At 56.6% G+C, this 11,692-nt stretch overlaps 1 protein-coding gene across 1 annotated transcript; it reads right to left on the bottom strand.

Annotated features, from left to right (window-relative positions):
- Positions 1-55: 55 nt before the first annotated feature.
- Positions 56-10,516, bottom strand: TNS4 (tensin 4). Its single transcript, XM_071450571.1, has 12 exons — positions 10,024-10,516; positions 6,252-6,678; positions 5,692-6,101; positions 4,798-4,884; positions 4,239-4,358; positions 3,897-3,989; positions 3,566-3,643; positions 3,102-3,173; positions 1,951-2,119; positions 1,586-1,654; positions 1,339-1,365; positions 56-811 (listed from the first exon to the last, which is right to left on the bottom strand). Exons 1-12 carry the CDS (start codon positions 10,514-10,516, stop codon positions 682-684), a joined length of 2,175 nt encoding a protein of 724 aa, XP_071306672.1. The 3' UTR covers positions 56-681.
- Positions 10,517-11,692: the final 1,176 nt, after the last annotated feature.

Raw genomic sequence — 11,692 nt, 5'->3', positions numbered from 1 at the left:
TCACTGTCATGGAAATGTCACCATTTATTTCCCAGCTCTCTCCAATGCTGGGAGGTCGAGCCCCGCCCGCAACCCTGCACTGCGTAAAAGGGCAGGAGAATTTCCCAGCACCAGGAAAAATGCGCTGCTCTGTCAATTCCTGCCTGTGGATGCTGCTTGCTCCTCGAGGGAAGCAGGTTTCCAGCAGGACTTAGTCATTTTATACACTTTGATTTGCAAAGCTGCCTCTTTGTGCTGCTCAGGGGGTGATTCCTCCCCCAGATTTTCCCTCCCTGCAACACTGGGGTGTCAGGGCTGAGTCCCCAACTCAGTTCAGCTCCAAGACCTCCCCCAGCCCAGACACCTCAAGAACAGGGAATATCATGGCTGGTGGAAACCCCAGCCAGAGCATTGTGGTCCTTCAAAGCAGATAGTCCAGTTGAGGGACAGTGGTTCCATTGAGAGCACAGCTCCCATCCCTTTCCCAGGGCAGCCAGTGCCCCATGGAGAGGCTTGGAGGGGCATCTCATCCCACCAGAGCTGAAAGTCTTTAGCTGAGGCTCCTGATGCGGTGGTGCATAACAAAAAATTTCAAAATACGTGCTGTTGCCAAAATGCAACCCAGAAGCAGGAGAAGGGGAGCAGGAGAAGCTCAGCAGTGTGTGGGCAGCTGCTGGCCCTGAGTGTCCCAGGGCTGTGTCCCTACGGGCTGGGCAGGAGCTGGCGGAGCAGGTCGATGACAGGGGACACTGGCTGCACGGTGTCGTACTCTGCAAACAGGTGACAGAGGTTCTCCGAGTCTGTCTGGCTTTTGGCCACGAACCCAAAGATTCTTTGTGAAAGAAAAGAGGCTTATTCAGTTTGCATCCAGGAATCTGAAGGAATAGGCTGAAACCAGCCCAGCCACAAAGCCAAATCCCAGTTCCAGCAATTCCACCTTGGCCCGCTCCCCAATCACGTTTCCTTGGAAGCCAAGCAGCCGGGAGGAGCATTTTTGGCAAGGCTTCCCCAGCTGTGAAAAGATTCTTGAGCACAAGGTAGAGCCAGATATAAACTCACTTCCTGAACCCAGCACAAGTCCCTGGGAAGGCTGTGGGATTTGGATGAGGGGTTCTGCATGAGGGGATGTGGAAAACTGGGCTCAGCCAAACCTCTCATCCAAACCTACAGAGCAACCCCCCCCTAAAAGCTTCACCCATCAGTCCCACGCCTCATCCTGCCACCATGGTAACTTCTATCACATCCCCTCCTCATTTTTGAGCTCATTCTTTGCTGCTCTGCAATGCAGCCACTTCCCAGAGCAGCAGCATTCCCCTGGATTCCAGCCCCCCACTCCATGCAGGAGGTCCCTGCTCTTACCTGGAGGACTTGCAGTACTTCTGCCACCTGGGGGAAGAACAGAATGGGAGTTGCTCAGAGGCTGATGTTTAACTCATTCCATCAGCTGCAAAGCCAAGGGTTGTGTTTAGATCCACCCCAGCACGGTGTGCCCAGGGCAGTTTTATGGGATTTGGGATCTGAAGTGGTGCAGAGGCACTGGGAACCACAGGGAAGGGAGCACAGCAGTGGTGGGTGGTTCTGACAGGCACGGCTGCCCAAAACTCACTTTCTGTTCTCAGGGTCCATCCCACAGAACCTGATGGCAGCCAAGGGGTAGTGTCGTCTGAAAAACACCCTGGAAGAGGAGAGGGGATCGTTAGGAAAGGGAAGGGCCTGGGAAAGGACACGAATTTTCAAATCCTGTTGTGCTTGTGGAAGACTGAGGCTCTCAAGGCATCCCAAAACCCCAACCCTGAGTGCAGCTGGTTCCCTGCCATGCCACCAAACACAGCATCCCTTGCTAAAGGGCCACACCCATCCCTGGGTGGTGACATGGATTTGTCCAACCAGGACAGGTTTTCCTGAGGCTGGGCAGTGAGGAGGGAGCTGCCTCTCCGTGAACCCCCTCCTTTGGCCCATCCAAGCTCTTACTTCCTCTGGACGTCGGTCAGCGTGACGCCCTGCTCCGCCACCCTGAAGTGCACCAGGGTTGGGGTGGGCAGTGTCTCCAGCTCCAAGGTGCAGGAGATGCCCTTCAGGATGGCTGGGGCTCCTGTCAGCGTCTCCACGTTCACTGAGTTGAGGTACAGGACGTTGCACACTGCAAGGACAGCACAGCTCAGCACGGATGTGACCCGGGCCAGAGGCAGGGCTGGGTCCCAGGGGTCATCCTGCAGATCCCTCACATGGACCCGGGTCAGGTTTGTTTTGATGAAAATTAAAAGATTTGGTGACTCAGAAATTCTTCACTAATTTAGTTTGGTTTGCTTTAATTCTTTGCACTAATTGTTGTAAAAGTCAAAGTATTTAATTTCCCGTTTCTAAATGTCACATTTGCTGGGTTTTTTTTTTCTGTTTATTACATATTTCCTTTAATGAAAAGCAGAAATACCCCAAGCTAACGAAGGGCTGACAGCCAACCTAAAACATGACATTTCAGGCTGATTGAGTTGTTTAAAGGGCTGTTCTGGGTCAAACTAAACTTTCCAGCCTGCCAACTGATTTTTCAGAATTTCCAGCAAAACAAAGCAGTCTCCAGCTCCCCAGCCTGCGTTGTGACCCGTCCGTGTGGTCTCCTGCCCTTCATTCTTTGCTTTCACCTGGAGCTCACCCAGGCTGAGGTGCACAGACCCTTCCCCATCCTGCTCTGTCTTTCCCACACGTGCCCTGTAAGGGAATTTCACCAGCCCCTGGCTGCCCATCCCTCTCCTAAAGCTCCAGCTGTTCCACCCCCATTGAAGCCCATCAGGAGAGAGGCTTAAAAATCAGGAACTCTTTAAAACCGTGGAACCCGGGGGTCTTTTATCAGCCTCATGACCTCAAGAGCTGTGTTTTCAAGCAACTTGAGAACTCAAGGTTTCCCTTCCTTAAAAATATCAGGTTTCCTTGCAACCCAGGGAAAAATCTGCAGAAATCCTGCAGTAAAAATTCAGTAAAATTCATTTTACTGCAGCTATCTCCAGCCCCATGGGAAGCTGGAGGGGGATGTCCCACCAGTGCCCACCCCTGCACAGGGGTGACCTGCTGCTGTCACAGCGTGCCCAAGGCTGTCCCCAGGGCCAGCAGCTGGCTCCTGTCCTCACCTGCAGTTTTCCTGGCCAGGGACAGGGCAGGTTCAGGAGCGCAGTCAGGGCTGTCCTCTCCATCAGCGAGATCTGCACAAAGGACAAGCAGGAGGAGTGATGCCACAGGCCAGGCTGAGCTCCTCACCTCTTTGGCCTTTCCTTATCTCACAAGAGGCTCAAAGGCACAGGACCACTCTAATTGCAAGGGTTTAGAGCAGTAATTAACTTAATTGTGCTTCATTTCCCTCTCCATTCACCTCTGATCTCCCACTCCCACTTCCCTTGCCCCCAGCGGGAAGGAGCCACCGCCCTCCCGTCCCCAGGCCAGCTCTGCAGGTCCCTGCTCCACCTGCAGCCAGGGGAGCGGCCCCTCGCAGGCACCCGGAGCGGGGCTCAGACCCCTCCCCACGCCAGGACCTCGCCCACCTCCCCGGAGCAGCGGGAGGGGCCGCCCAGAGCCTCCCTCCTGCTGCATCTCCTACCTCGGGTGGGGATGCTGAGCTTGCAGGGCAGGGCCAGAGGGGTGATGGAGTGCTGGTACACAAAGGCAGAGAGGCTCCCTGCAATCAGAATTGTGAGTTTGGGGGGGCTGCTGCCTGGAGCCCCCCACCCACAGCCCTGCAACAGCGTCCCCATAGCGAGATCACGTTCCTGCTTTGGAGGCACGGAAAGGGCAGGCAGGACCTGGGGCTGGGGGGTTCCTGTGCTGGCAGGTGTGCAGCACATTCACCTGGTCCTGGCTGGTGCTTCCAGGGGCTTTGGGAACAGCTCCTGGGGCTGCCAGGGCTGCTGTGGGCACAGCACCATCCTTACCAAAGTACAGCTCCTCGCTGGCGCCCTTCAGGTGAACCCCTTTGGTGGAGGACTCGATGAGGAAGTGCCGGACGAGGTCACTGCTCTCCTCACCTGCAAGAGGAACCACAATCAGCATCAGCAGCGGCCCCAGTGCCACTGTGTCACCCCTGGCCACCCCAGAGTCCTGTCCCAGGGCGTCACTGGAGCTGCTTTGTGCCACCATCATGGTGCCAGCCCCTGTGAGAAGTGGACACACAGAGGCTCTCTGCCACAAACCAGAGTGGTTGGCTTCTCTGTGGGTTTATTCTGAGTAATTTCAGTTTAAACCCTTGAAGCAGCCCCCCCCATGGACCCCCTTACCTGTCTGGCTGCCCGAGGGAGAGCCAGGAACCTTCATGGCCAGCCCGAAGGAGCCCCGGAAGGAGGTGCTGTCCCTCACCAGGAACGTGCCCGGCTCCTTGTTCCTCAGCAGCTGGATTGCTGTCAGAGCACAGGCAGGGGCTCAGCCAAACACAACAGGTGGGAACTCCCTGCCCTGTGCCCTGCTGCTCTGCAGGGAGTCCCTCCTTGGCAGCAGCAGGAAAAGCTCTGGAGCATGTGCCAAGGACACACACATCCCTGGTGTGCCACCAACTGCAGCGTCCCTGCAGGGCCCTGGCTGGGTCCCACGGGTCCCTGCAGTCCCCAGGACACTCAGACCCTGCCCAGGCCATGCTGTGTGACAGGCAGGAGAAGCTTTGCTGGGCTTGGAGGACACAGAGGGGCCGTGACACAGCCCTTGAGAGGGTCCCTCCACACCCATCAGCCCCCAGCAGGATTCGATTTGCCCCCACTGAGTCCCCACAGGGACACTGGGGAGCTCTGGGAACAGGCCAGAGCCCAAGGTGGGGTCACACCCACAGAGCCTTTCCTGCCTCACCTCGGTCCCTGCTGATGCTTGGCTTGAACCAGAATTTGGACGTGTCCATCACAAACTTCATGGTGGGCTGCCCAGCCTTCAGGGGACCTGCAAGAGACCACAGGGTGTCAAGGCCAGCAGGAACCTGAAGGACTTCCCCAGGTGGCAGAGCCCAGTAAAGCCATTTCTCTCTCAGGGTGGCCAGGGCTGAAGGCTTTTCAATCCTTTTGAATCCTTTCCTCCCCACTCCTCAGAATAGCTCGTTCTCCATGTAATTATCTCTCTTGGCAGGCTGTGATGTAGTGCTGAGAGGGTCACATGGAATCCCCTGGCAGTGCCAGCCTGCCCAGCCCTGCACAATCCCCTGGACCATGGGATTTACACCAGGATCTGACCCTCTTGCTATTCCCATAAAGATTCCAATTAAAACCCTCTGCCCTGAGAGCTGCCTCTGCTCATCTCCTCCTGAGAACAATAGCCCCAGTGTCTGCCCTTGAATGAGGGACCTTGTGAACCCTGGTACCTTTTGGTGTCCTCAGAGCCAACGGGAACCCCAGCCCCTCCTCCCAACCCGCTCTGGGTCTGCAAACAGGACAGCACAGCACAGAATGATGTTTCTCATTCTCAGGTGCTATAAATAGGTGCATCTGCATCTCCTGGAGGGAGCAGAGCATTCCTGACTGCTGAGCCCACGTCCCAGGACACCGGTGGGCAGAAAGCTGTGCCTAATCCTGGGTCACCACCCTCAGCCTGGAGACCACCCGGACCATGGGGAAACACAGCAAGCACCTCTCATCCTTTGTGTCTATAAGCAGAGGGAATATAAGCAGCTAAAGCAGAGGGAAAACGGGGTTTGCCCCCCGTTTCCCAGCAGTTTTGGGCTGTGCACTGCTCCCCACCCTGCCCGTGACTCACTGTCTGAGAGGCAGCTGAGGGTGGGTGCTGACTGCGCGTTGTTCAGGCCCCCGAGCCTCGAGGCCGGGCTGCAGCCAGCCAGGGGGGGCTGTTTGGCAGAACTTGGGGGGGCTCTGGCCAGCTGGGGGGGTCCATCTCCTTGTTCCAGGCACCCGTTCACCAGCAGCACTGGGATGTCGGCGGCCGAGGTGAGGATGGAGGGGGGGCAGCTGCTGGCCTGGCCCTTCTGGGCCAAGGAGGTGCTGGGGGAGCTCCCTGCCCGGGGCTGGGGGGAGCTCTGGCCAAAAGCCTCCCTGGGGTGAGCCACGATGCCTGAGGAAGGGGAGCAGGGGCTGCCCAGGGAGCTGGAGGGGGACAGGGAGGCAGCGGCCGAAGCATCAGAGTCGTCGTTGTGGAGCGAGTGGGTGCTGCTGCAGGAGGGAGACAGAGCACAGATCAGGGGGTTGTTCACACACAGAAACCCTGCCAGCCACTGCACCAACCCTGCAGGGCATCATCTGCCAGCCCAAGGAATGAGGGACTGCCCTGTGGCCCTTCCAGCGGGCACAGGTGGCACTTACCTGCCCAGGATGTAGCTGGTGTCAGAGCCAGGGCTGGTGGAGAGCTGGGACACCCAGCTGCCCCTCTGCCGGGCCCTCAGCACCTGCACGGGCTTCAGCAGGTTCTCAACACCTGGGGAGCTGCTGAGGGCCCCGGGGCTGCAGGAGGCTGTGTCCGTGTGTCCTGCCAGGCACTGCCAGGGAGCGCTGCTGCTCTCGGATGCTTTGCTGCAGCTCAGCGTGGCTGGCTGGGGACTCGGGGGTCCGGGTGGGCTGGAGAAAACCACGCTGTCACCGGAGCTGTATTTGCCTCCCAGTGGCCCTTTTTGGGGCAGGAAGCTGTTGGTCTGAGGGGACCTGGAGAAGGGGGTGCCTGAAGGGCTGGGGGAGCCCTGTGGCAGGTCAGGCCCCGTGGCTCTGCCTGGTGTCAGCTCTATGTACTTGATGTCTGCAGAGAGAGAGAGTGAGAGGAGCTCATGAAGGGTCTGGTGTGTGCAAAGCTCTGTGAGGAACATGTGTCTGCTCTTCCTGCTGGGAATTTTGGCTCCCCCTCTGCAGGGCTGGGGGTCCAGCAGCGTGTTGGGACCCTGTGGGGGCTGATTCCTCACAGAGCCCAAGGTGAAGCGATGCCCTCAGTGCTGGCAGGCTCCCAGGGAAGGGGAGCGGTCACGTCTGGCTGCTCAGACCCCCCTCGCCAGCATTACCCAGCCAGGGCCTGCTGAGACCTGCAGCCAGAGGAGGGTGTTCCCTCCAGCAGCTGCTCTGTTTGTACCTGACTCAAGAGAAAAACACCTGGCTGCTCCCCCCGGGGTGACGTCAGGTTCGGAGGGTGGCCCTGCACACCCTGGGCAGAGGGGATGTCACCTGGGCCCAGGTACAGCTGGGCCAGTGAGGCAGTGACAAATCCACGTGGCACAGGGGCAGATACAACATCCTGGTGTACAGCACCAGCCCTGCTGGCAGCAAGCACAGACCTGGCAGGGGCTGGCTGCTCCCTCCTCCTTTCTCCCACCCTGCACAGATGTCTCTGGAGCAGTCTCTGTGCCTGTGTCCTGCTCTGGGATTCTTTCTGCTCAGAGCCAGCCCCTCCACTTGCCATTAGTGACACAGGAACGCACCTGACAGCATCTCCTGTCCAACAGCATCAGTGGAACCTCACAGCCAGCACCAGGAGCGCCTGGTGCACATCAAATCCAGGCTTCCTTGGATAAAGCCAGCATTTCTGGCTGAGCTGGAAGAGCCCTTTTAGCAACTCAGACTTGATTTGAGTGCTTGCAGCGATGGCAGATTCATCCCATCCCAGAGGAGCTGCTCCTGTGGTTAATCTCTTAATCACTCCAGAGCCAGAGGTGTGCACCTCCCTTCCAGCCTGGACGTGCCCAGCTTTGCTTTCAGCTCCTGCTTCTTGCCCTGCCATGGAGTTCAGCAAAGTTCCCCTTCTCAAAGGTGTTTCTCAGAGAGGGAAAATCCTTTTTGCTGCAGCAAAGACAAAGTGCTCTGACAGCCCTGAGCTCCCTGCCTGTGGTGTGACAGGTCCTGATGGACCTGCTGTGTTAGCAGCTCACAGCATCAACCTGAACTCTGGGGCAGGGAGCTGGATGAGCAGGAAAAGCACAGGGCTGTACAGAAGTGATTCCCTGAGCTCCTTTGTGCCAATCCAAGCAGAAAATTGGATAAACACAGCCAAGGAGGCACTGGGTGTGTCAGGAGGGCTGGTCCCCAGTGGGGACACAGCTGGATCAGGGCAGAACAGAGCCAGAGCCAGAGCCTTGCCCCTCCACAGCCCTGTTGCCAGCAGCAGCTCCTCCAGTGCCCAGCCTGGGGGCAGCTCTGTGTCCATGTGCCCTGGCACCAGTGCTCAAACCCTTGCAGTGAGCTGGCCACATTCTTTTTGTCAATACCTCCCCAAAATGAGAAAGAAATGGGGATTTTAATTGTTTAAAGAACTGACAAGAGTCTGCACACCAGGCTCAGGAGGCCTTTTACCTCCTACTTCTCTGCCTTTGCTCCTCTTATCACCTGTGGTTAAACCTCAAATATTTGCTCAAGACCTTGGCAAGTTTTCCAGCATCAAGGAGTGGCAAAAGTGCCACAAACACGGAGCCCAGATGTCACGCAAGCCGAGGTCTGAGATCTCCTTTCTCCTCTAGGATCTAGGAGGATCCAGAGGGAACAGAGCCTCTCATGAAAGTGCCTCCTGTTGCTGCAGCATTTCATAGATTGTGCTGAGCTGGAAGGGGCCCATCAAGACTGAGTGCCATGTCTAAAGCTTCCTCATGTTCTCCACTAAAAAAGACAAGAACAGGCCCCTCTCACGTCTCTTGGGCACCCTCAGTCCCTGCCACCCTCACACCAGGGCACAGGTTGCAGGGCTGGAGCAGGAGCAGGTGAGTGAACACTGCACTATGGGAGGAAGTTTGTGTAAAAAAACCAAGAGCTGTTAAGAGAAAATGAAAGCTGGAGCGAGGCTTTCCCCACTGAACTCGTGGCCAGCTTTCCAGATGTTCAGTTCTAGATTCTCCAGACCATTCGCACGTTACCTCTGGAGCTGCTTGGGGCTCCAGCCCCTGAGCAGTGGAATGGGTCAGGCAGTGAGCAGCCAGAGCTGGATCTGCACTTTGGCACAGTATTTTATCTGCAAGGCCACCCTGTCCATCCCAGCAGGAAGCAGACACTGTCTGCTCTGGAACTGCCTGGCTCCTGCAGTGCTGCTGCCTTGCTGCAGCGCCAGCACCCTCACACCCACCTCATCCTTCTCCTTATGTTTGCATGAGGGCTCAGAGAGAATTTAATTTATTATTTTTTTTCTGTCTTTAACATCCTCACATTTGACTTTGCTGTGGAAAGAAGCCTGGGGACTGATTGTCGAGGTATTTCCATGTGTAAAGACAAGGATGGGCAGTAAGGGTTTTGGGAAGCAGTGAGGCTTGAGGCACCTGAACCACCCTGAACCTGTCCTGTCAGCAGTGTCAGCTCCCCATGTGCTGGGGCTGCCCCATGCACAGGGTGTTGAACACCCAAAATGAGCAGGAGAGCCCAGGCAGGAATAAAAAATGAGAGTTTGGGCTGCAGGGATGACAGGGAAGAGTTGCACAAGGGGTCACATAAGGCACTGTGAGCAGAGACAGGGCTGGTATGTGCTGCTGGTGCCTTGCCTATGCCAGGTATGCTGCCCAGGGAGTGCACAAGCCCTGGCACAAGGGTTGGGAACACTTAAATGGGATGGTTGTGCAACACCCGATACCTTAGCCCAGGGCTCTGGAAATCTGGCTGCAAACCCATGTGCTCCCACAGGTCAAGTGTGACCCTGGGAAAGGTTCTTCTGCCCTTGAGGGGAGCAGGGTCCTCACTGGGCACCCAGAGCCCGTCACTGGTGGTGACAGCTGGGATTAGAAGTTTTCCAACAGCTGCAAGTCCCATTTGTAATGAGAATTGTTTTCTTCAAACACAGGGAAATGAACATCAGGTAGAACCAAAAGCTGTTTTCCCTGTTCCTTTCTGGACCCCTTTGAGCTGCCTGGACATGAGATACATCAACAGTGATCAGAGAAGGGCTGTGGAAGCACTGGGGTCAGGCAGAGCTTGGATACACAACTGCTACTCCTTAATATGGAGCCCTGATGTCAGGACACTGATCCTCTGGGGGACAGCAGGGAATGTCCCTGGTGCCCATTTCCAGCCTCCCCAGGAGCACAGGACCTTGTGTGGGTCCAGGGGACAGATGTGTGCCCAACCAGGCTCTGATTTTCACCAGATGGGAGCTTTGGTGACCCGAGTGCTGCCTTTGCCTCACCTATTGCCTCCTGCTCCTGCTTCTTGGTGGCTGCAGCGTCACCCTGAGCAGCAGGCTGGCCTGCAGCCCTCACTGGCCTGCATGGCAGTGGCTGGAAGGTGGGATCAATCTCTAGGATCATCTTGTTGAGAGTCTCTATGGTTATATCCAGAGAGGGAGACATTGGCTGGTCCTCAGGGTCCGTGCTGTTGTTCTCTTCCTCCTTAGGCTGGCTCGGTGCAGGGGGTCTCTCCAAGGAGGAATTCTGCTCGTCCTTCCCCTGCATGTGAGCAGCCACATGCTCTGGCAGGGGCTGGGCTCCACACCTGGGGAGCAGGTGAGCCTTGGGGTGCACCATGGAGGGGGGCTTAGTCCAGCTCTCCGTGGAGTAGTAGACGTACTTGCCCGGCAGCCTGGGGTACCCAGCTGGGTGCAGGCTCTTGCTTTCCTCCGGCGAGGAAATGCACACAGTCTGCCCAACACGCAGCACGTGGGATTCTATGACCTGTGACATGCTTTGGTTTTCCGCTTTCACAGCTCAGAGGCCAAGGGAAACCTCCTCCTTCTCCTTCTCCTCCCTCCAGCAGGGACCTCAGACCCCGTCTCCAATCCAGTCTCCAGCGGAATAGGAATCTGAGGAATGCAGAGAGGAGTGGTTACACAGGCATGCCCCGGGCAGGAGCAGACTCCAAATCCCCGTTTTTATGGACTTTTCCACTGAAGTGAAAGCTGGAATTCAGCTCATATGAAATCAAGTCCCCCTGTGCTGCTTTTCCAGCCCCTCCAGCCTCTGCTCCCAGCGCCACAGCGCAGCCGGGCAAGCACATGAGAGGCTCGTTGGCAGCAACTTTTCAGGATACAGAGGCCTAAAATGGAATCCTGCTTTTATTTGCTTATTTTTCTGGATTAAGAATGAAATGAAGGCTCTAGCAGCCTTCTCATGGGAGCCTGACCCCCAGGAGCCAGCAAGGCTGGAGCCCTGTGGGGCAGAGAGCTGGAGCTGCCTGCCAGGGCAGTGTCCTGCAAGAGGGTGTACAGCTAATCCAGGATTTTATTTTCCTGGTACAACACAAGTCTGGAGGCCTGTGGACGTGGCTGCTGCCTCAGTGGTGGTGCTGCTTGAGGACTCTGACTGCAGATAGGCTTTGAATACTTTGCTTTAAGCAGAAAGTGGTTTTTTATTCCCCATTATAAACCCTTATGGAATGAGGTTGGCTTCCCTCAGAGGTCTGGGAAAAAGGGTCTTAGGATGCTGTTTAGAGGTGGGGAAGTTGTCTTGCTGCATCAGCAATCAAAAGGGGTTCCCCCATCTGCTGCTCCCCTGCTGCTGGGCAGGAGCTGTCCCTCTGCCACCTTCACTCCTTTGCCTTGGGATGAGGACAATAACCCTGCACCCCTCTGTGCCCACTGTGCCAGCCCAGATCTCTGTGCTGGGGACATCCAGGCCCAGCACAGTCCCTGTGTCAGCACCACACCATCCTCTCTGGCCCTGGGGAGGGCAGCCCTGCCGGGGACCACGGGGGATGCAGAGTTGCAGAGCCAAAGCTTTGCTGGCAGGAGTTGATGCCCCAGCTCAGGGCTCGCTCTCCACAACCTGTGCAGATCTGGTGTGTGACACTCACAAACAGAGGGGTACACTGTCACAGACATCTTTTATGAAAAATCCTTTCCTTAGGATTTTTCTTACTGA

This window comes from Agelaius tricolor, unplaced genomic scaffold (assembly GCF_023055355.1).
Source record: "Agelaius tricolor isolate 1412-34295 unplaced genomic scaffold, bAgeTri1.0.p SCAF_31, whole genome shotgun sequence".
Taxonomy (NCBI): domain Eukaryota; kingdom Metazoa; phylum Chordata; class Aves; order Passeriformes; family Icteridae; genus Agelaius; species Agelaius tricolor.
This window is presented reverse-complemented; position numbering and strand designations above follow the sequence as displayed.

What these genes read in the sequence shown, in the direction of transcription:
- TNS4 (XM_071450571.1), bottom strand. Translation starts at nt 10,516, where the DNA reads ATGTCACAGGTCATAGAATCCCACGTGCTGCGTGTTGGGCAGACTGTG. An exon ending in CCTCAGCTGCCTCTCAGACA is followed by an intron (nt 4,885 to 5,691) that starts GTGAGTCACGGG and finishes GGTCTCTTGCAG; the next exon opens with GTCCCCTGAAGGCTGGGCAG. An exon ending in TCCCTCGGGCAGCCAGACAG is followed by an intron (nt 3,990 to 4,238) that starts GTAAGGGGGTCC and finishes TTCCTCTTGCAG; the next exon opens with GTGAGGAGAGCAGTGACCTC.